This window comes from Girardinichthys multiradiatus, chromosome 11, assembly GCF_021462225.1.
Source record: "Girardinichthys multiradiatus isolate DD_20200921_A chromosome 11, DD_fGirMul_XY1, whole genome shotgun sequence".
NCBI lineage: Eukaryota > Metazoa > Chordata > Actinopteri > Cyprinodontiformes > Goodeidae > Girardinichthys > Girardinichthys multiradiatus.
The window spans coordinates 22,823,816-22,848,336 of NC_061804.1; the positions used below are offsets into that span (position 1 = coordinate 22,823,816).

The 24,521-nt window shown below is 40.7% G+C and overlaps 1 protein-coding gene across 2 annotated transcripts; it reads left to right on the plus strand.

Moving 5' to 3' along the window:
* The first annotated feature begins 6,025 nt into the window (after positions 1 to 6,025).
* On the plus strand, positions 6,026 to 22,928 carry scaf4a (SR-related CTD-associated factor 4a). 2 transcript variants are annotated; one of them, XM_047379484.1, is made up of 19 exons: positions 6,026 to 6,184; positions 8,611 to 8,694; positions 8,782 to 8,826; positions 8,927 to 9,088; positions 9,176 to 9,308; positions 9,459 to 9,595; positions 9,705 to 9,902; positions 10,792 to 10,877; positions 10,962 to 11,046; positions 11,361 to 11,537; positions 12,098 to 12,171; positions 12,265 to 12,449; positions 12,633 to 12,733; positions 14,455 to 14,568; positions 14,660 to 14,816; positions 15,096 to 15,223; positions 15,447 to 15,600; positions 19,729 to 19,884; positions 20,000 to 22,928. In XM_047379484.1, the coding sequence occupies exons 1-19, from the start codon at positions 6,155 to 6,157 to the stop codon at positions 21,334 to 21,336; spliced, it is 3,543 nt and encodes a 1,180-aa protein (XP_047235440.1). In that variant the 5' UTR covers positions 6,026 to 6,154; the 3' UTR covers positions 21,337 to 22,928. The 2 variants fall into 2 exon arrangements, with proteins under 2 accessions (XP_047235440.1, XP_047235441.1); XM_047379485.1 differs by having other exon boundaries at positions 20,003 to 22,928.
* Positions 22,929 to 24,521: the final 1,593 nt, after the last annotated feature.

A 24,521-nucleotide genomic window follows, 5' to 3' on the forward strand; every position in this document is an offset into this window, starting at 1 on the left:
TTTTTCTAAGTTCATCTTGCTCTTACTTTCAGTAAGAACAAAGGTTCATTTATTCTGGACTTAATCCTCACAGAGATTTGCACCTGAACTCTGCATCTGTATGCGTTGTCTTATTTTGGGTCTTGATGTTAAGTGTGTGTGCCATGCAGTACTATGCTGGTGGTTGTGAGAGTGTGTGGGTCCTTGAGAATGTTGTGGGTATTTCTGTGTGATGTTTTCACCTTTGTTTGATACGTATTACTGTTAATTATCTTCTGTTCTGCAAGGACCCTCTCAAAAATGAGATGGTACATTTCAAGGGGTTACCCTTGAAATAATCAGGTATCGGTATCAGTGCTGCCAATTGTACCTTTTATTTCTTTCCATACATAATATGTGCCATGATAGGGTTAAATAAAGTCAAAATCAGGTCCCTGCAAATGTTTCTGTTTGGCCATAATAAAGCTGCTCTCTTGTAATCATCTGGTTCCATTACACTTTTTGTGGTATTCATCAGCAAGATTATAACGACTCTGAATGTTCTATTCTAATCTAGCTTTATTTAGATCTATCTATATTTTTTTATACAGTACGTCCTTCTTATATTTAAGAATGGGGTCACTAGTTTTTATCAGTTGCTATTATTTTAATAATGCCAAATGCTAATTTCATTAGTTCTAGTGCTTATATTAATCTCTTTCCATACCTCAATTGGTCTCTTCTTATGTGTAGTGTAGGCATCAAAAAGGATCAGAGTATTGTGTTTATTAAATTGCGAATGTAAGTATTAAATCTGAACCATAGATACCATTTTTAAAATCTGGTTCAATTACATTTAACTGTAAACGAGTCTTGTGGAAAACCCCATCTGTTTAGAAGGCTTAATGAAATTGATGAACACAAAAATGAAGGGCATGTTGTATCTTATACTCTTAGTTTGTCTTACCCAGTTTTTTAAACAAACCGTAGAGTTTCAGTCAGCTATAAATTACACTTTGTATTTATTTCAACTAACTAAAGTTTGTTTTAGTTAACTCAAGTTTTCTCCATTTCAGTCCAGCCCAGTAATTCTGTTAAGGTTAATTTCATCTTGTGTTAAATTTGAGTCTAATTTGATCATTCTGAACCTGACTGGAAAAAGTCAAACCATCTGTTAAAATCATGTTTTGAGGGGAGAGATTGTCCCTTTCTGGCACTTCCTTTCGTGTTATCATAAAGAACTGACCTAATATTATTATGGTACTGTTGAGGATCAGATCTGCTCTTGTAGTCTCTAATTATTATTGTGATACCTTATTTAATAAATAACACTGAGCGTCACACAGTTTAAAATGTTTTTACCTTTCAAACAGGTGGTCCATGGCCAGGATTGCTTCCCCAGACCTAAAAACTCAAAATTCCAATTAGTTTCATATCAGAAAACAATTTTAATTAAATGTATCCTGCTACATATACCTTCATTTTTACATAACATGAAACAGACATTCATTTCACAAAAACAGACAGACAAAATGGACAAACATTGGCCACATAAAGTTTGATTACCCTGTAAATACAGCATTTTAGAGTGGAACCACTTTGTGTCACTTAATGGTTAAAAATTATTTCTTACCTATCTCTGGTTACTCGACAATTATTTCCGAGACCCAAACAAGCTCCACCAAACTGTTGTTTTAACTTGTTAAAGCGTCTTTGTGGTTGAAACTTGCTAATATATTTCTCCTTCCTGTCTCCAAGCATTGCTCCTACAGAACAAGCAGGGAGCTCATTTTCTAGTGACGTCTCAGTCATTCTCTCACTTCACACACAAGTTCACACACTCTGGCCAACCAGGCGGTACAGCACCGTTTCCTGGTCCAAATGAGAGCTAATTTTGTTATCTCTCAGACACCAAAGCTTATTCACAGTAGATTTTATTCAGTGAGCTAGGGTCTGTTAGCTTAGCATGTTAGCTTAGCATGTAGCAGTCAATGTCCGTCAGTCTAATGTGTCCCCTGTCACTTCAGTCAGCTCACTTATCGACTCTCGCGCATCCACACTGGCCAGTTGATGTTACACTTTTATATTTATACAGCTGTTTACTCAAAAATGATAAAAAGGAGTGGGCGGCTTTTAAACCTTTTTCTTTAACAAGGTTAGAGAAGCCATTTAAACTCGAAACACTCCCCCCGGCAGTATTTTTTGACCCTCTTATGGAGGCTCTGGACCAACCAACCAACCCGGGTATGCGCATCTATATCCTTGCGTGCTTACTTTCAAAGAAATGGGCAGCTTTGAGATCTTTTAAGAAGATCAGGGAGGCCTTCTAAACCCAAACACTTCCCCTCGGTAGTATCTTTTGACCCTTCCTATGGAAAGGTCGGGGCCCGTCAAACCCCTAACCGAGTTTTTGCGTGCCTCATTCAGGGAGGTGGCTTTTATATTGTGTGCAAGGGAAACCGATCTTCCCTTGCATACAATAAAGGAACTCAAAACCTATACCCCTAGACCCTAGTTTATTTTAGAAGACTGTACCTTTCTTCCCAGACTGCCACCGTTAGAGTCGCACCGCTACACACCCTACAGTTTAACGCGTTCGCAACAATTATTCTGAACCATTTCTCTGCCTACAAGAATTACAAAAACAGCTCACTTAGAACTAACAACACAGCTAGAGTGTTTTACAGAAAAAACACTGGAGATTTTTAAATAGGAATCTCCCTACCTAATAATTTGCGGCCGCTGCTGTGAGGCGTTGTCCTTTTGTGGCAACAATCCTATCAAAAAGTGGTCTTCGCTTCCAGGGCGGAAACACCAATTTGTCCGAGCTACCGCACCCTGTTGGTGGTCAGACGTCTCGGAGCTCCTCCGGTCCTTGGTCCGCAGAAGCAATCACACACTTTAACACTGACTCTTAAAGGAACGACTCTCAACCAGTTTCTAACTTTTAGCTCTTTTAATCTAAATTAAGGCAGAGGAATGATTACAGAGATCAGCGCTGAGGCTCCCGTCTTGGCCGTTGCGGCCAGAAGGAACTGCCTGAAAAGAGTGGCACACGATTTGCGTCCAACCCCTTAACTCTGCTACCTCTAAGATGAAAGCCAGTGTAATCTGTCAATACAAAGTAGCGCATAATTTTGAAGAGGAAGAAAATGTCTCTCAGCAGTGGCTTTCTTTTTTACCACCCTTACATACTGAAGGCTGGTTTTGTTGAATATTAACTAATATAGGGGAGTCACACTCTTAAGCCTCCCTGGTAAGGTCTATTCGGGGGTTCTGGAGAGGAGGGTCGAGGGTCTGTCAGATAGTCGAACCTCGGATTCGGGAAGAGCAGTGTGGTTTTCGTCCTGGCCGTGGAACACCGGACCAGCTCTACACCCTCAGCAGGGTCCTAGAGGGTGCACAGTAGTTTGCCCAACCAGTCTACATGTGCTTTGTCAGAATCAGAATCAGAATTTGATTGTGGACTTGGAGAAGGTTTTCAACTGTGTCCCTCTGGGAATCCTGTGGGGGGCACTCAGGGAGTAATGGGTACCAGGCCCTTTGATACGGGCTGTCAGGTCCCTGTATGACTGGTGTCAGAGCTTGGACCGCATTGCCGGCAGTAAGTCCGACTCGTTTCCGGTGAGGGTTGGATTCTGCCACGGTTGCCTTTGTCACCTTTCTTTTTCTAACTTTTATGGACAGAATTTCTAGGCACAGTCAAGGTGTTGAGGGGATCCGTTTTGGTGGCCGTAGGATAGCGTTTCTGCTTTTTGTGGATGATGTGATCCTATTGGCTTCAGCAGCTCATGATCTACAGCTCTCACTGCAGCAGTTCACAGCCAAGTAAGCGGCCGGGATGAGAATCAGTGCCTCCAAGTCCGAGGCCATGGTCTTGAGCCAGTAAAGGGTAGAGTACCTTCACAGGGTCCAGGGGGAGGTCCTGCCTCAAGTGGAGGAGTTCGAGTATGTTGGGGTCTTGTTCACGAATGAGGGAAAAATGGAGCGGGACATCGATAGGCGGATTGGTGCTGCATCAGCAGGCACGGTACCGGTCTGTTGTGGTAAAGAGAGAGCTGAGTCGATCTACGTTCCTACCCTCATCTATGCTCATGAGCTTTGGGTCGTGACCGAAAGAACGAGATCACAGATACAAGCGGCTGAAATGAGTTTCCTCTGCACGGTGTCTGGGCGCTCCCTTAGAGATATGTTGAGAAGCTTGGTCATCCAGGAGGGACTCAGAGTAGAGCCACTGGTTCTCCACGTCGAGAGGAGCCAGCTGAGGTGGCTCGGGCATCTGGTTAGGATGCCTCCTGGACACCTCCCTGGTGAGGTGTTCCAGGCATGTACCCCCGGGAGGAGGCCCAGAGGAAGACTCAGGACATATTTAAGGGACAATGTTTCTCGGCTGGCCTGGGAAACGTCTTGGGAATCCCCCGGACGAGCTGGTCCAAGTAGTTGGGGAGAGGGAAGTCTGGGTCTCTCTGCTTAGGCTGCTGCCCCCGCGACCCGACACCGGATAAATGGAAGACAACGGATGGATGGATGGATGGATGGATGCATGGATGAATGGATGGATGGATGGAGTGAGTTGTTTTTCCCACTTGAGCTATGGCTCTCTAAAACTCATTCAGAGGGCTTCCTGGCTGTTCTCAGATTAGTACTCTTATTGCCCATCCTGTCGAGTTTAGATTGACAACCATGTTGGTAGGTTTGCTGTTGTGCCAGATTGTACCTGGCTGAGAGAACTTTTTGTGTTGGACTAACTTATTGCAGATCCTCCTCTTTGTGGGGTCCCGTAGAGCTTGATTCTTGTAACTGTGCTATTTTGCCTGTATCTCCTGCCTCTTGGTTCCATTTTCTGAAAACAGAAGATTGCCTTTCATTGTTATTCAGATGATACTCAGATTTATGTGCTCCTAAAACAAGAAGATGACTACTGTATGCAAGGTTTAAATGAATGTATGGAACAATTAAAAGCTTGGATGGCTTTTAACTTTTTTAATTTCAATGAAAAAAAGACTGAGGTGATGATTTTTAGTCCGAATGTCACTGGTGGTTCTTCATTTTATATAGACGTTGGCTGTCTGGCAGATTACAGAAAACCTATTGTTACAAACCTTAATTTTAAAATGGATAGCGATTTATATTAGATGGGCAGATCAGTGCAGTAGTAGTAGCTTTTTCACCTGCGCCAGGTGGCCAAAATAAAAAGCATCTTGTTGAAAGATGACTTCAAAACAGTAATCCGTCCCTTTGATACAATTCAGCTAGATTACTGTAACTTTTTGTACCTTGGAGTTAGTAAGTCATCCTTACCGCGCCTTTAGCTGGTGCCAATCTCTGCTGTATGGCTTTTAACTGGAACACAAAGGTTGCACTGGTTGTCTCAACATTTTGGAGTTCATTTTGAAACTATTTTATTTGTTTTCAAGACCCACCTCCAGTGGTGCGCCCAGATTTTTTTCACAGGGGGAGACAAATTAAGTCATTATAGATTCTCCAGGTGGTGCACCAAAATGAAAATCTGACTGAGTTTAAAAACTACTGTGTTGTTGAACCTTTACCATATAATAGGAACTACAAAAACCTTTCATAGACAATTTGTCTTTTGTTTTAAGAAATGTACACTTCAAACTGGCTATAAATGAGCATTTAAAGTTTCACAAATATGACCCCAGTGTTTTCAAAAGTGTTATTCTTGAATATAAATGATTTTTTTCTTGGGTAGCACTGGGATGGCCAGTGCTATGCTATCTAAAAGACAAGAAGGATTTATGCTGAGATAAAATAACCCACACATGAACTTTATTTACAAATTTGGGAACTTCTAAGGGCAACTGGTTGCAGTGGATTTGTGCTATAGGAGTGGAGTGGGGGTGAATACAATGCAAACCACATTTTTTACATTTTTAATGTTTAAAATAACTGATAACTTTCCTTCCATATGCAATTCCCCAAAATAATACTGTAGTTTAGGGTTGTAATTCTTTCTCCAGGCGCCACAGTGTCTAGAAGCACACTGCCACCTAGTGGACAAACCCAAGAACACCATTGAATCCCATCATGCTTTGCCGTGCCCGCCGACCCAACGCGAGGCTAACTCTCGTTAGCTATCGGGGACCGGACATGTTGCACCGTCCTTTCCTGGAATAAACATAGTTTTGAACAGGATTTCGGGAGTTAAAGGAGAAGCCAGGTGCATCTGGTCACCATGGAGGCTGTGAACGCCTTTAACCAGGAGGTAGGCTGCACGTTGGGTTTGCTGAGAGTCTGAAGTCACCGTGGCTGGTGGTTGTGGTCACAGTATTGCTGTGTAGCTGTGTAGCTAACCGAGCAGGTCGGACCAGAGGGCCTGCTAGCCGTTGGGCTTTCTTGGTATTATTGTAATTGGGTTAATGTTAATGTCACGGTCCGTCGATTAAAGTAATGCTACACTGGTTGACAGGATTTCTTACCCTACTGCTGTAAGAAGCAGCACAGTAACGTCAGGAACCACAGTAAACACTGGTACCAGGATCCCCCGTGATGCTAACTGGTGGGAGTGAGTTGGTCCCAAACACTGGTGCTTCTAACAGTACGATTAGCAAACATACATTACATTTAACGCAGCGATATAAAAGGGCTGCATGCTTATTGGTGTCCATTGTTGCTAATTTGAAATAATAAACACAGGAGGTATTTATTCAAGAGCAGACAGGGTTTGTGTGGGGCCTGCTGGGCGCTCAGGCAGAACCTGCAGAGTGTCTGCCAGTAACTTAGTGAGCCTGACATTAATACGGTTAACAAAGGAGGAGCCCTTATACTAAATCAGGTATTTAGATATCCAGCGAGCTATTTAGCTACGAAGATGTTGTAATTCTTGCGATCCTTTTCAGTGCTTGTAATGTTGGTTGTCTCAATTACAGCTACAAGAATGCCAGAGCATGGTTACAAGGGCAAATTATATAATCATAAAAATAATTTGTTATGTGATGTTAAAGTGTGGGTTTGAGTTTTCAGGTGGAATTTATGCATCTCCTATATATCTTTTTAGCACGCAGGGGTGGGCAGTATTTATAGCTCAGTCTGATTATTCTTATTTAAAACAGAAAATCAACAATAGAAAAAAATATTCTGACATATCACAGTTGGAATAATTTCTACAACGTTTATTTACTTATTTTGATTCTTACACTGGGTGGTGGTAGACACATTTCCACTCCTTGTCTCTGTGTTTTTCACCACCGAAAACATTTCCAAGCAGACAAATGTAGTAGTAGTGTTGTCCACAAGGGACAAGTCTAGTTGTCGTCATTCAGCCAGCTGACTGGCAGTGCGCATCAACAGGTTGGTGAGTAGCACTGCTTTACTCTATACAACCAGAGAAACGTCCAATCAGTAATCGAAACTTAAAAAAACAACAACTTTACAACCAATTTTAAGCCATATTTTGCTAACTAGTGACTTCTATAAAAGGATATTTGATATTTTTGACTCCAAACTCACAAAACTTTAAATTCAAGAGGTCAACGACAATAATCTCTCTGCTTTGCCAGACGGTCAACATGTTGTAATCCTCTATGAACTGATACCATCGTTTCGCCCACCCCTAATAACAAGCTTGCATGATTTTTGTGATTTCTCAAGATCTTTCTGTGACCTGCTTTGGACAAGATCTAACAGGGTCAGGGTGTAGTAGAGCCCCCTACCACTTTGAAGGTGAACCAAGTCAGCAGAAAAAGATAAAGACGGTGAATCAAGATAACCTTTAAGCTGTTTGTTTTGCAAACTATCATTATGCATTTGTCAGTTTCAAGGTGTGTCGATGTTTTAAAAAGTTGCAGTTTCTAAACCCTTAAAATGTTCAATTATACCATTCTAATGGTTTAAAGTCCTGTTAATGAGATGCTAGGGACGGAGTTTGTGTGATCTCAGCTATCTCTGGCTGTCTGGAGAAAACAACTTTCCTTCGCTTGTAAAACAGGCAAATTTGGCAGGACATTTTGTGTGGTTGGGAAAAACACGGACGGTCATGGTTTGTAAACTATAACAGCTCCACTCATTGCTCTCATTAAGCTCATGCTCTTTTTTTTTTAGATTTCGAGGAAATGTCATGATACTGTGAAACCGTGGTGTTTTTCATCGTTGTCATCACACCGTGAGAAACTCACTCAGGCCCTTGGCTAACCATGTTGTAACAATATCAGCGCAAATCTCGACCACTCAGCAGATGAGATATTTTCAGACCCATGCAGCTCAGAAAGTGTCTCATCTGACATTTGTTTCTTTTTATTCTGGGAGCCATGTTTATTGGTAAAATAAATCAATTTTTAACAGCAGAATCATCAAAAAAAAAAAAAAGCACATAAATGACAGAAATAAAGCGGTTTTGTCTTCACTGACAAATAAACTCAACATTCACACATGATATTAAAAAAATGTGTCTAGTTATCAATAGCGGGAAAAAAATAAGAGATTTTTAGAGAGACAGATTTCTCTTAGAAATGTAAATTATGTTCCACCACATGTGCCTGTAAACAAACAAAAAAATCTCTTTAAGAACGTCTTTTATCCGTTTAATATGAGATGAAGGTTTGAAAAGCATTTAAATAATTCATTATTTGCCCTATAAACTGATTCATCTTTGACTCATTTAGTGTGTATTACCTTTTTTTTAAATCTGTGCAGTTATTCTCCTTGATGGACTCTAAGCCTCCTATATCTCGAGCTAAGATGATCTCCATCACCAAATCAGCCATAAAAGCTATGAAAGTAAGAACATTTCTTTTCATGTCTGGTGGTTCGTGTTATCTGTGCTTTCTGTTTGGAAACCCACTTACTTGATCCCCTCTCCCTCAGCTCTACAAACACGTGGTCCAGATTGTGGAAAAGTTTATCAAAAAGGTGAGCTAGACTTTGTTTAAAATGTATTTCCTGAGCAGTTTTTCCTCAACAGTCATAAGAAACTAAAATCTGTTTTCCTCCACCACCTTGATTCCTCCAGTGTAAGCCTGAGTATAAAGTCGCGGGCCTGTATGTGGTGGATTCCATTGTCAGGCAGTCCAGACACCAATTTGGTCCAGATAAAGACGTTTTTGGTCCGAGGTTCACCAAAAATATCACTGGAACGTTCGAGAACCTTTGTCTCTGCCCCGTAGAGGACCGGGTAAGAATGGAAAAATTCACACAAAAAAGGCTGAGGAATCGTGGAATAATTGTCTATTTAATTTTGTGTTTGTTTGTTTGTTTCTAGAGCAAGATTGTGCGGGTTTTGAACCTTTGGCAGAAGAACGGAGTGTTTAAGATCGAGGTTATCCAGCCGCTCTTGGACATGGCTGCTGGCTCTGGCAGTGGTGCTGCTTCCATCACAAACGCAGAAGAGCCAGGTATCTCGTAATCAAAATCATTTTAAAATGCCACATTATAGGAACAGTTTTACGTGAGAAGTTTTAATTTTGTATTGGTAAGCTTATTCTGAATGAGCAAACTCGCCTTTTAAAACATATTTGTGCCACTGACACTGTCCCATTCTTTAGGTTCCTCGCCATCTCCAGCCAAAGAGCCTGTTAATGTAGTAACAGCCAACTGCACCCCAACACCTGCCCCTCCGCTGGACAACTCTGACGCCTTTGCTGCTGTAGCGCAGCTCTTCCAGTCCTCGCAGGGTCAGCAGGTGTGTTTGCACTGACGGAGACTGACCTTAGCCCCATTCATTTGCTTGTGTTGTCATTTGATTAAATGTCTCTTAGATGGACACTTCTGAATCTAGTTTGTCTTCTTAGCTTCAGCAGATGCTTCAGAACTTTCAGCAGCAGGCGGTGAAGCCTGAAACCAATGCTCAGCCTCCTCTGCCGACCGCTCAAACACCGGTCCAAAGTGTGCCTACAGGCCTGGCTGCAGTTGCTCCTCAACCTCCTCTTCCCTCGCCACAGCCTCCGCCACCTACCCAGACTGCCCAGCAAAAATCAGCTTTTGACACGGTGCCAGTTTTTTTTTTTTTTTTTTTTGCATTTGTCACTTAAAGTTTTTGTATTTTTTAATGTACAGTGTCTTGTAAAGTATTCATACCCCTTGAATTTTTTTTTCAGTTTTCGTTACCACCACAAATGGAACTGTAATTTATTGTGGCTGTATGTAATCGACAGTCACAGAGTAGTGCAGAATTGCAATGAGATACATAGTTTTTAAATGTTTAACAAATGAAGATCTGAAAAGTGCAACCTGCATTTGTGTTCATCCCTCTTTATTGTGATAAGCCTAAATAAAACCCAGGGAAACAAATTTGCCTTCTGAAATCTTCTAATTATTAAGTCTGCCTGTGTGCAGTCAGAGCACAAAAGTGCACTTTTCAACTCTGACCTTTATGAAACTGAACAAGATCATTATTTAAAGAATTACGTAAAAGTGCAGTTTTTAGTTTGCTATAGGCCATGTGGGGGCACAGAAAACCTGTGGAAGGAGGTGGTCACATGATATCAAAAACAATACATTTGTTTTCCCTACATGCAAAACAACGTATGTGGTGAAAAACTAGCGTCACACACATCCTTACCAAACCATCACCACTCTGAAGCAAGGTGGTGGCAGCATCATACTGTGGGGTTTCTTTGGCAGGAGCAGGGAAACTGGTCAAAGTTGATGGGACAATGAATGAAGGTAAATACAGGGCAACCCTGAAACAAAAAAAGACAAAGTCCCCCACAAAAAAAAACACCTTCGTGTTTGTGCCAAAAGGAGGAAAAAAAGTTTTCAGGCACTTTTTCTAGAGATTGTAGAGCCCAGTGTTTGGAACAGTTTTGGTAAGAGCAAACAAAAAGAATGCAGTTTTAATTTTACAACATCTTAAATTTACATTTTCTGTCATTTTAGAAACTGCTGGACCGTTTTGATTACGATGATGAACCAGACGTTGGAGAAGAAGCTAAAAAGGATGAAACATCCTCACAGCAACCTTTGTGAGTCCCCAGTCTCATTACGACTTGTAAATGTGTGACGACAACAAGTAAGGTCGAAATAATTACGCATTTTTCTTGTCACAGTATGCAACAACCTCCAGCCTTTCCTCAGCACATGGAGCACTTTAATACACAGATGATGAACATCTCACAAGACCTCACACAACAGGTAGTAAGATTGACGTTTTGTATCATTACAAACATTGGAGGGTCTTTTCTTTAATTGTAGTTTGATTATCGTATCTAATTTACAGAAGAGTGTCAAAACAAAAGAGGAGCTGAGTCGATCTGTTTTGGTCTGGTTTATGTTTCTCTGATCTCCTTTGTTCAGATGGGCAACGCCAGCCGTTGTTGGAGTTTAGCACACTTTTAAGAGGACAGAAACAAACTACAGACGGAAATATGAAAAAGAAGGACAAATCTCATTCTGATGTACTGCTTCAAGGATTGGTATTGCATATTAATTACAGATGTCTTCCATAGGTTCCTGTGCCCCCTAACGGCCAGCTGCAGGCCGGTGTTGTTCTGCCGGGACAAAGCTTCCCTGTTGCCATGCCGACGATGGGTCATTCTCTTCCAGGGCAGACCCTTCCTGGTTCAGCTGGGCATTCAGGCTTCCCAGGGGCATACCCTTCTCAAAATGCTGCCCACCAACATCAGGTAGGCTGAAAGTCACTGCAAAGTGTGGAAGAAAAACCAAACAAACTCAGGGACGATTAAGTAGTTAAAATAAAGACAAAGCAGCAAAGCCTTCCTGGCATCAGAGGTCATTCATTATTGTAGAAGCAAAGCATCCTGCTGTTAAAGTGCGGTCCCTGTGACTTGCTTTTTCTATGATATAAAGATACTATTATAACGGAGCTAAAATATAGAAACATTCTTTAGCATCTTATTTTATCGATTAGCACGGTTGGCGGCACTAAAGCAGCTGTCTCTGCAGACCCCTATCTTGACTCTGAGAATTCCAGTTTTCAGCATGAGCACTTAGAGCTAGAAAATCAAACTTTGCTGTACTCCCTTTAACCTTCCTGGTAGCTGCTGAAAGCCATTCATTTCCACTCGACAGCTGATTTCTTGGTGCATCTCTAAACACATTTTTAGGGGGAAAAAACGAAATCTAATACCCTGATGAATAAACAAATATTTAGTTGTGATCAAGAATATAACTCTAATTTGGTTAAATTTGCAATAAGTCACCCTCTGATTCATGTTTTCAACAGGACTCCTCAGTGGATATGGACCATTCATCCATGAGAGATAGCCGACATGGTCGACGCTCCCACTCAGGCTCGAGGTCAAATTATAAAATGAATGCCAAGTTATTCTTGTTTAAAAAAAAAAAAAAAACATTCCGGTAACAGAGTGTCCTTTGTGTCCCTCTACACAGATCTCCAAAGAGGAGACGGTCTCGGTCCGGTTCCCGCTCACGGCGGTCCAGGCACAGGCGATCTCGCTCTCGAGATCGGCGTCACCACTCACCTCGCTCTCGCTCACAGGAGCGCCGGGAGAGGGAGAAAGAAAGAGAGCGTCGGCAGAAAGGCCTCCCGCCACCCAAGAGCGAGGCTCTGAGCAGTGAGTCGTCGTCTAGTTCATGGAGAGGTGTATTTATGACAGGAACGAATGAAATCAGCACAGTGTCTTTTTTTTTTCTCCCCTCCAGTGGTGAAAATAATATTTATTTGTTCTCGGTTAAATCATTTAACCTTTGAAATATTACCAAACCCGCCCCTAGTTCATATATTTTTTTCTTTTTAGTTTGTAGTACAACACTGTGGGTGGGTCAGCTGGACAAGAGAACTCAGCAGCAAGATGTCGCCTCATTGCTTGAAGAGTTTGGACAGATTGAATCTATTAATGTAAGTGGGTTTATCTGGATCTTATGTTATTCAGCTTAAAGCAGTAACTTTTTGTTTTGTCATTTCAATGCTTTAATGGGTTAGTTATTGTATTGACTCTCCAAGGTCCTGCTTTGTATTTATTTGAGGTTTAAGATTTATTGCTCAGGCAACAGCTGTAATCGGAAGATTCTCAGCCTTACCAAAAAGCACAGAAAATTGGCTCATATTTCAGATAAATCTTTTCTTTTTTTTGCTGGAAAGACTTGTAATGATCTGCGGTTAGGTTTCTGTCAGGCTCACGGGGATAAAGCCTCAGAATGTCAGATTCGTGTTGACATTTTGGTTGGGTCGTCGGTGCATACAAACCAATGAGGACCAGCAGAAGAAAGCTGCGTTTCTTCCATTAACATTTTTCAAATATTGCAGATTTTAAGTTTGAATAGATATTGTGACAGTTAGCTTCTTGGTTCGAACAACTTTGCCTCCATTCAGATTAATATATATTTTTTATTTATTAGCATTTTATTTATTTATTTTTAATTACTTCATTTAAACAAGAAGGACCCCTGAAATTTAAAATCTCATTTACAAGACCACCAGCTCAGAAATAGTTAAAATACAACTCTTATATCTTGGGAAAAAAAGTCATATATCATCAAAAACAAAAAAAACAAAACCATGCATGGTTGTATTCTGAACAGTGCAAGGTAAAATAAGTCAGTTATTATCGGTAAGTTTATGGTAAGCTATGTAGATCAAATAGTGTTCATAATGTTCTTCATTTTATGAAGACGGATTCTTCATAAAATGAAGAACATTATGGAGAACCCTGAGCATCCTCTTCATCAGACTGTCCTACAATAACAGAGTGTCTTCAGTCAGAGGCTTCTCCAGATCTGCTGTAAGACGGAGCACTACAGGAGATCCTTCCTGCCCACATCCATCAGCATCTACAACGGCTCTTTGAGGAAACTTTCATAATATGAGCTGCAACAACATTTAATTTCCCTTTGGGATTAATAAAGTAAATTTTTGAATTGAATTGAATTGAAATAGTAATTTAGCATTCCTAATGTATCTGTTTATTGTTGTTTTCAGACATTTTGTTTTAGTTTTTAACCTGTGAAGCATTTCATGTAAAGTTTAACTTTGAGCTGTCCAGTATATCAAATTACAGTCGTCAATGTGTGCAATATCTTAGTGGCAAAAGAGTCTTTGGATGCTTTATTTGTTGGGCTGTAATTCAAGTGTTGTGTATTTGAACCATGTTTTTCAATAATAATTAGCCAATTTAATGGGCTTTCATTGTCTTTTATGTCCCCCCTGAGACTTTAGCTCGCTAGATGCCAGTATATTCATATTATGCATTAATATTGCAATACCAAGTTTTCCTAATATTGTGGAGCCCTAATTTTAATTTGAAAGCATGTACATCCTGATGTTTGTATTTAAAATGTTAACATTTTGTACACATTGTCAAAGGGAGCAGATCTCAAGAGTAAACGGCTGAATTCAGTTGCCTGATGTGCTGTTCTTGAGGTTGTAGGCTTGTTTTTGTACATGAGTTGAAGACCATTTATTCTATCGACCCCTGTTTTAAATGCAGCTTATTGCCATTTCTTATCTTTATGCTGTTATCTGTAAGAATTATGGTTCCAGTGTTGGTGCCGTTGGTTTGTCAGACAGGTAGCACTCTGGTTTTTATTACACATTTCTTGTCTTTCTCCATCGTTCTCCAGATGATTCCCCCACGTGGCTGTGCTTACATTGTTATGATACATAGGCAAGATGCTTTCAGAGCGCTGCAGAAGCTCAGTAGAGGATCGTTTAAGGTGAACCAGAAAGCAATTAAGGTGGGTCTTTTTTTTTTTTTTTCTGTTTCTGGACATTTTACTGAAGAAAGATCTACGGAAACAAACGAGAATTTAAATCATTTCCTGCCAGATTGCTTGGGCTTTGAACAAGGGTATAAAGCCTGATTTTAAACAGTACTGGGATGTGGAGCTGGGTGTCACCTACATACCGTGGTCTAAAGTCAGAGAGGACCAGTTGGAGGAGCTGAAAGAGGGAGGAATGCTGGATATGGACACCTTATCACCAGGTACAAAACCTTTGGAAGGCTTTAATGTAGGAGAAGTTAAATCTAACCACATAGTTTATGTTCGAAGTGACACCGATCCAGAGGAACAATTTTTCTCCAGGAAATATTTAGAAATTTAACAGGTTGTTTAATGTAGCAGATGGACAGTCAGAAAAACAAAATTGTCTTTCATAGATGTGTCTTTCTACCTAATAATAGACCAAATTAACATTTTAGCATTTAAATTTCGTTTGCGTCATTATTTACTAGTTTTCTATCATTGAATGACTGATTTAACAGACTGGACTAGTCTGAGAAAGACCTTGGACCACCCTGAGGAAGCCACACACAACGGCCGTTCTGAGCAACAGCAGCCGGAGGAGAAACAAGTGATACCGATGGCTGTCGCCGCTGCTCCTCCTGTACAAGTAAACAACTTATAAAATATTTGAAAGTTTTATTGATTTCATATATTAGATATGTTTTTTTACTGATTGCTGTTAACTTCAGGTGAAGTAAGTGCCCCATATTTCACAGTAAATTGCTAAAAGTTTTGACGTAATGTGTTTTATTTGGCCTATTTGATATTACTTAACTTTCACATGGCACTGTTAGACATATCTTTTATAATTTGCATATACATTTTGTCAGATCCCTTCATTGCAGCAGCCAATGGTTGGCATGGGTTCTCTCCAACCTCCGGTCTTTCCTGGTCCCATTGGGATGCCTCCGCCTGGCTTTACTCCAGGCATTCCTCCTCCTCCTTTCATCAGACCCGGCTTCAACCCGTTGCAAATGCCCCCAGGTAGTGACTTCAACAGCTGTCATCTGACTTTAACCAAGTTACTCTCTTTTAAACACAGAGTTTTTAATAGACAGTGCCGTTGTGGTTTATTTAACTTGAATAAATACTGCTTTTAAATACCGTATTTTCCGCACTATAAGGCGCACTTAAAAACCATTAATTTTTTCAAAAAATGACAGTGTGCCTTGTAATCCGGAGCGCCTTATATATGGATCAATTGGTTAATTGGTTGATCCATACTGGTTGTACACGGCGCTCTGTCAAAATGTTTCAGTACGACTGGTAAACTACAAAGCCGCACCGCTTGCAGCATTACGGCTACCGTAGTCAGGGGCGTTGCCGAAGTAATAGCGGTAAACATCTGTACTGTGCTTACTCCTAGTCCAACACCACTTGTGTGTGTATAACGTTTGAATGTACTGTTGCAGGAATTGCCTGAACTATATGTGATTAGAAGCTCAGTGTGTGGGGTGTATGTTTCGTGTGTGTGTATGGAAGATGCTGACATTACTCCTCCGGACAGAGGTGGCGCTGTGTGCTGCCGTAGCTGAGAATCAAGAGTGAAGGAGTGACGTCAGTATTATTGTGTGTGTGGGGTGGGTAGAGACGGTGTATGAGTCTGTAAGCCCTGTGTTTTTACGTGCTGCAAAGTCATTAAAAAGAACCCCATATCTCGTCAACAACTCAGTGTTTTGATGCTGTTTCTTCATGCTCAACTCAGCAACGTATGAGTGAGGGAGTTAACCCCGAGGAAACTAGTAACTTCGGCCCTGGAGAAAGCGTCTCCCCTGTGTCATCAGACTACGTTCAGGGGACAGAAACAGGAAAGGTTAACAGTACTAACGTTTGATTTAGTGCATCAAACTGTTTCTTTTACGTGTTTACTGAATCAGGGAAACGTTCCCTTTCACGTTTTAACTAACGTTTGATTTCAACTTCAACTTCATAGACTCCAATGCATTCCTAACGTGCGGTTGGCTCTATTCAATAGATTTCTATGTAGAGGAGACCTTACCATGAGAGTGAATGGAGTTATCAGAACGCTGCTTTGTAGTGTATTAATAAAGTTTGACTGACTGACTTATCTGACTGTTTTGTTGACATTCTCTTTAGCACAGCTCCATCTAGTGGATGCATAACGCAACCCCAGTCAAACGTTTGACTGCAGTAGCTTCTATTCTATGCGCCTTATAATCCGGTGCGCCCTATATATGAAAACAGTTCTAAAATAGGCCATTCATTGAAGGTGCGCCTTATAGTGCGGAAAATACGGTAGGTATGAAATGCTTTAATTCTGTATTTGTTGTATTTGTTTATTCAGTTATTTGGTTTCTATTTTCCTTAGTTTCTCTTTTTTAGTCATGTAAAAATCAAGGGCGCCCAATGAAAGCATCTGTGGTAGTCTAAAATATTTCATAAAGATATTTGGGATAAATTTTAACTATACTGAGAAATTTGAATAGTACAAATAAACAATTAAAATGGAAGAAAATACAATTTAAGGTGCTGGGTAGGACCCTATATTTATTCTTAATTAAAATGAATAAAAAAAGTTTTCCCTGTTTGAACCTCCGACATGTGGTTCAAAAGAGCTGACTGAGGCCAACAGAGGGAAGATTGTTGCACGTTAGGAGTCTGGCAGGGATTTATAGATGACTACAAAGAATTGAAATCAGACATTTTACTGTACAGAAAGCAGCCACGCCCAGGTCAGGCCTTCCAAGCACGGCTGAATGTATTTGGTTCATGTTTATATAACCCAAAATACAGTATTTTAGGAAAAGAGCCTAATACCAACTGTGAAGAATGGAGCTGGAAGCGAGAATTATACCGTATATCAGAGAATGATCAAGGAAAATGTTAGATCTGTAAAAAAAAATCAAAGCTGAAGACGAACTGGACCCTGCAACATGTCAGTGACCCACAACATACCAGTAAACCCACCAGGTCCTGGCTGAGAATTAAGAATGGGAAAGTTCTGACCCAATTCAAAGCCCAGATCTTGAGATTCTTTAGGGTGGCTTGAAATGGGTTCAAGAAACTCCTCAAACATTGCACAGGTGCAAGTGAGGGGTAGGACAAATTGTCCACAGACTGATTTCAGAGACAGGTAGATGGATACAAAACTCATCTCTACAATGTTTTGTTGATACATTTTGTTGAATAACTTTTTTTTGTTACTACCTGCAATAAAGTTACTTTATTTTTCAGAGATAAAAAACAAACAAAAAAAACAAGTTAGACATCAATATATGAGCTTTTGTTTTAAATAAAGAAACTAATATTTAAAGGTCTCTTACTTTTTTCACGATTGTATATTTTACAGTGTGCCTCCTCAATGAGCGACGTGTTCAAATCTGCTTCGTTTGATACGTCGTGCATCACTGTACTTTAGTTACAAAAAAAAAAAAAAAGGTTGCAAGGGCTCATAATTTAGGATTTGTTTTCCCGTAAGGAGTCATGTAAAATAAGACATTTGCTGGAACCTAGTCTTAAAGGCTACATCATTAGAGTTAATAAAACCGATGCCATGTGTTGCAAAATAACACTCTTCATCCATATCACACCTACTCAACCACCAATGATGTTCAGGAAGCTGCAGTTTCTCCTATCCCATTCGTCTCACTTGGAGTTTTTGGCAATATTCACACAGCAGGCAAATATGTCCCAAAACAGATTTTTTTTTTTAGGTTCAAGTGACTAGGTCAGGCTTTTCAGATCAAGTGTGAACGCTCAGATCTGACCCACACTGATTATTATTATTATTATTTTTTTTTTTTTTGCTTGAGCTGCTTCCATATGTAGTCCTGAATCTGACTCTTATTTGGTTATTTTTAATGCGAAGCCAGTGGGAACAAGCAAGGTGGATTTAACAGCACTTTCCATCGATATTTGTCCCAACTTCACGCCGTCTGGAAGTGATAGCAGTTAGCAAGATGGATGACTGCAGCACCAGTACTGCACAGTGAGATGTTAGACCTCATTAATATTTGGAGTGACACCTCTATTCAATCCAAATTGGAATTTGGATCGCTCCCACATCCAAACAGACCTTTGTTCACTCCGTAAAATGCCTGAATACAGAGTTTTAGTCCATTTTTCTTCATGCATTTCTACCTCAGCACCTGTTGACGTATTAAACGCCTTCCGTTGGACAGACACTTTACAAAAGCAACAAGAACTATTTCCTCCATGTTTGCTGGACCAAAGCATGCCGCACGTGACGCCATTGTTATTGTTATTTAGCGCACGCAGGTCAGTTTGGAACTGCAAACAGTTGAATCAAATATGGGCAATATTTTAAATGTGACCGATGCAAAAAATCAGATTTCAGAAAAAATCTGAATTGAGCATCAAGAGCCACAGTGTAAACATAGCCTCTCAGTTTTTCACTTTGTAAGCCCGGTTAAGATAGTTACTGTAATTTCCTGAATGTGCGTCACTTAAACTGGTGAGAGCTTTGGTTTACATATTCATCTATCGACATATAGCTGCAGCCCTCACATCTTGATGTTGCTGTTTTAATCCTGAGCAGTTTGCTGAAATGCTATAACTAACTAACGCTAGCATGTTTACTTCCTGTTTTGATTAGTTGATTATTGTTCTTCTGTTTCATAGGCTAGTTGCTTTCGTTTAAACGTTCTGGCTCTCTGAACAGCTCTCTCTGATATAGGGAGATGTCTGACCACATTTTGCAGAACAAGTCACATGACATAAACCACAGTAGCTAGTAATCTTTTACTTCTTGCAATTGTTTTAAAAATTAGGATGCATGTCTTTCACTCCGGTCAGTGTATGTCCAGGGCTATATGCGTCTGTACACGTAAAGAATAAGTCTGTGGATTATGTATGTTTTTTTTTTAATTCTTATGTATTGTATTAAGATATAAGAAAAAAATTCTAGCACTGCCAACATTTTTCTTGCATAACATGGTCTGACTTTTCATTCTCAACGGTTGCTCATACTCTGAAACACACGGTGCCTGTAGCAAGTATGTGAACTGCAAGTTGAGCAGCACCTTGGAGGTTTCTTTGCCAAATATGCTGAATCAATCAAATGAATCGATTATAATAACTTACAAAACTGAGAATGAAGTATCTGACTGACTTTCACTTATGTATTACCAGGTTTTCCTCCCTCAGTACCTATGCCCCTTGGTCCCCCACCTCTTTCCAAAGGTGGAGTTGATGACCCACCTCAAGACCCAGCAGGTCTGGGCGCCAAGAAAAATGATGAGGTCCTTGAGGGTCAAAACTTATTTAACAACCAAATGGGCCATTTGGGTCAGTTTGTTTTCCTTTTATTAATTAAAAAACAACTGTTTTTGAGCCACAAATAACTATACCTTGGACTTCTGTAATAATATAAGCTTAATGATTTTAACTGTGTTTTTCCCAGCAGGACCTCCAGGAGGTTTTCCAGGTGGACATCTAACTAATTCTACTGGTGGTCCTCCGGTTGGTCTTCTAGTCGGACACCCAGGAGGTCCTCCAGTCGGGCATCCCGGTGGTCCTCCAGTCGGGCATCCCGGTGGTCTTCCAGTCGGGCATCCCGGTGGTCCTCCAGTCGGGCATCCCGGTGGTCCCCCAGTCGGGCATCCCGGTGGTCCCCCAGTTGGGCATCCCGGTGGTCCTCCAGCTGGACCTCCAGGTCCTGGTGGACACCCTGGAAACATTCAGGCCCCCTCTGGTGGTCTGCTCGGTGCTAGGCCTGGTATGATCCCACTTCAGCGCCCCCAGGTTCCACCACTATCACAAATGCAGCGTTTCCCTCCACCGCATGGACCAAGACCACCTCACCCCAACATGCCCCCTGGCCCTCCACAGATGATACCCAGGGGGCCACACCCTCCAATGATGCGGCACAAGCCACCACAAGCTAAAGGAGGATTTGGGATGCCGCCTCAACATAATATGAGAGGTCCCTTCCCTCGTGGACATGGTCCATCTCCTCAAGGTCCTGCTCCGTTTATAAGACCAGGTGGTCCTAGAAGCTTCGAAGGGCAGGAGGAAATGGATGACCGACAACTCAGGGGAGACAGGCCTGGATTCAGGGATCGAGAACAAGAGAGGGACAGAGACTGGGATCGAGACAGAGAGAGGGACAGAGGGTTTGGAGGTGGAAGGCGTTTTGTTGATGCAGGGAGAGGAGGTGGTAGTGACAAAATGGATGGGAGGGACAGGCTCGGAGGTTGGCAAGAGGATATAGGAAGTCCCCGTGGGGGAGGGTGGGAGAGAGACAGAGACCGTGATCGGGACAGAGATAGACGGGACTGGAGGGAGAGGCGAGGCAGCCTTGATCGAGAAAGAGAACGAGGGCGTGGTGATGATGGGGAGAGGGATCGAGGGAGAGCGGAGGGAGGAGAAAGAAGCAGGGGAGAAGCAGGGAGCCGGGACAAAGCCAGAGCACCCGAAGGCAAAGGAGACAAACCGAGGCGGGCAGAACGACGAGAGAGGACGTCACGGTGGGATAAGGATGATCGACTGGCCGAACTGGAAAACATGGACAAGTTCCGGAGCTCTAACAGCACAGAGCAATCTGGTGTCACTCCTTCGGTTACGGTGGAAACCAGGAAAGAGCCAAATGAGGAACCCACTAAAAAGAAAGATGAATCAGAACATTTACCTGCAGAGGCGACTCCAGCTGCTGAAAATCCACCACCCTCTGAGCCTAAAGAGCCGGCTCAAAGTGAGCCCTCAGAAACAAAAGAAGCAGCAGCAGCAGCATCATCGTAGACCTTCATCACAGACGTGTGACTGCTGTGAAGGAGAGAAACTCAGAACAAAGTTTTGTCCACTGTAATAGTCTCAGTTCTAACTAGTGACTGTTCGTCAGATGATCATTAACAGTTCCTGGGCAGTTCAACATCTCCCGCCATGTCGTCAAGCAAATGAAACCAGATGTGTTGAAACATCACATTACAAGTATAATCAGGCCTTTCATTTTGAACAATAGTTAGATATGTACCTTTTTTATTTAACCTTAGTTTGTATACAGACTAGGTTGGGGATCATTTTTGTTTCCCACATTTATTCATACCTTCTTGTAATCACCTACAGGAAGGGAGGACCTTCTAAACACATAAATTACATCTGTCATAGAGTCACTTTAAAATCTGCAACACTGAAAATTGTCTCGATTAACTGTTCAACTCAATTAAGCTTCAGTGATTTCTCTTTATTACTTTATTACCAAAAGACAGAATCAAATAAACCCAAGAACTACTAATAAGCTCAAGGGACTTTTTTTAGGGAACAAAACATTTTTTCATCATGTTATCATGCAAGTGTTTTAATTTCTTTTAAGGTAGTAACCTTGCAGAAAACATGATTAATCAGAAAAATGCAAATAGTGTTTAAAATGGCTTTGCCTTTGACATATTTAAGGAGAATATAATTTAATGATACATATATGGACCTGCTGAATGAGATCTCCATGAAAAAAATAGGTTCCATTTGCAAAAAGGGGCGATGAGCAAAAGCTGTTCAAAAATGTCTGGAAAAATAAATAAATTTTATTTTCTATAAAGGATTTTGATACTTTTCTGATACTTTGGTGGTCAGATATTTAAAAGTTAAGTGAAAGTTCAAATTTCACAGGAAATGTTAGGATGTGTTCTACCCACTCTTTAGTTTACGCATGCCTTTTATTTGTAATTTTAGGAATTGTTTAAAAATTTGCCAAAAAAATAAAAGTTGGTTCAGATCTGCAAAAAAAAAGACATCATTTGGATTTGTGAGAAATTTAAAATAAATGTTTTCTATTCCCCATCTGAAAGGAGGCGTAAAAAACGAAATTTCCTTCGCTTACCGCCTGTTGTACTTTCTTATGTTCTATGATTTTTACTTTTTATGATTTTTACAGGTTTATCTCCTTTCAGCTCTGTTGTATGTGAAACTCATACCCGTTTTAGTCACATGAAGTGTAAAACTGAACCGAGTTATCATTTTCTTTTTTCAATTGAAAACGTCCTATTTCATTGAAGATTTTTTTTTTTTAAGCCCAAAATCACCAATCGGATCATTAAAGCAGAAATGCTGAACATGGGAGACCGCTGCCTAGGACACTGCTGTAAATATGCTTTTGTCACTGATGACTTTAAGGTTTAATGCTAATAGTTGTTAATAATCTGTGATTTGCGTATCTGAAACACGTTGACACACAAAAAGAACCGCAGACACCCGTTGCTTTAACGTTTTTAATTCCTAGTGGTTTGAAAATTGACAGATGTTTCTATGATTTCTTTTCAATATGAAAAACATGGTCATGAAATAGTCAATATTTCAGCCATAGGAACTTGTTTTTAATAAACTATTTTTGTACCAAATGTTTTGGCTTCTTTTACGCTGTGCCTAATATATGTTTTAGTTCAGCTGTGTCAGATAAATGCTGAAGTGTAAAATATGTAACCTGCCTGTGTATGTTTTTGGACTACGTCAGCAGTTGCTTACATGGTTAAAAAGAAAAACAATCATTTAATTAAAGCGAGGTCTCATTATAAAAAGCTAATTGGATTTTCAGCTCCACTGGTTTTCTTTCAGATGCTCTCAAAATAATTTGATCACCTTTATTGTTGCACTAGTTGAGAATGTTTAACATTTTCCCTCCCAGGGCTATTCAAAATACAGGATCTAGGATGAGTTGCACCTATTAGACTGATTGAGGTCAATATGAGCATTAAAAGTACAGCTTGGCAATAAAGATATATACTAGCATAAGTATTCATACCCCATCAAAACTTCCATTTATTTTATTTATTCGCTGGTTCAGTGTAATACATGGATATGCTTTGATCTGAATCATTTCAATGTAAATCAGGGTGTATTTTTAGGGTCACTTTGCTGAAAGGTAAACCTCTGCTCCAGTCTCAAATTATTTGTACCCTTCAGGGTTTCTTTTTTCCAGGATTGACCTGTATTTAGCCCCATTCATCTCCCGATAAACTGACCAGGTTCCTTATCCCTGCTGAACAAAAACATCTCCACATAATAATGCTGCCACCACCATGTTTCAGAGTGGGGGTGGAATGTTCTGGGTGAGGTATAGAGGTATTTTCTCTGTCACATTTCGTTTTATGTGTAGGCAAAAAAAATTAGATTTTGCAGTCATCTGAGCAGAGCGCATTTTATTACATTTTGGGTGTAATCCGCTGCATCAGCAGTTTCCAACCCTAGTCCACCAGGTACACTGATCTGCATGTTTAAAATGTCTCCCTGTAGCACACCTGACACGATTTATGCAGGAATCAGCAGAAAAGTGGTTCATGAGGACCAGGGTTGTGAACCTCTGCCCTATGTAGCTTGCAGTAAACTGCAAAGTGGACCTTTAATGTGTTTCTTGCCATTCTTGCGTGGTGGCTATAAGTCCACAACTAGTAGTTGACCAGTGGACAGATTCTCCCACCTGAGCTGTGGAGTGCTGCAGCTCCTTCAGAGTTCTCACGAGCCCCCTGGCTGCTTCTCTGATTGACCTTTTTGCCTCCCCCACCAATTCATGTTAAAGGACAAATCTTGGTAGGTTTACATAGTTATACCATATCTTTATATTTTTAGATAATAGATTGGTTATTCCTCGGTCAGATGTTTAAACCTTGGGATGTTTTACAACCTAAGCCCGCTGTAATCTCCACCGTGATCGGTCTGGCGTCTTCCTCGCTTTGATTGATTATGTTCTTTAATAATGATCTGAAGCTGTCACCAAGTATGGACATTATCTATTTTGGCATGAAACTATAGATATGCACACATGGCCAAATCTGGATCGCAGATGTTTACAAACATAAGCCACCATAAAGTTATATTTCAGGGGATATACTATCATATTCAACAGACTCTAATTTCATGGATTTCGACCAATCAAAATGTCCCTTCATTTAGCTCATGCTCTTCTTATTGGTTATCTACGATATAAGACCGCCCAT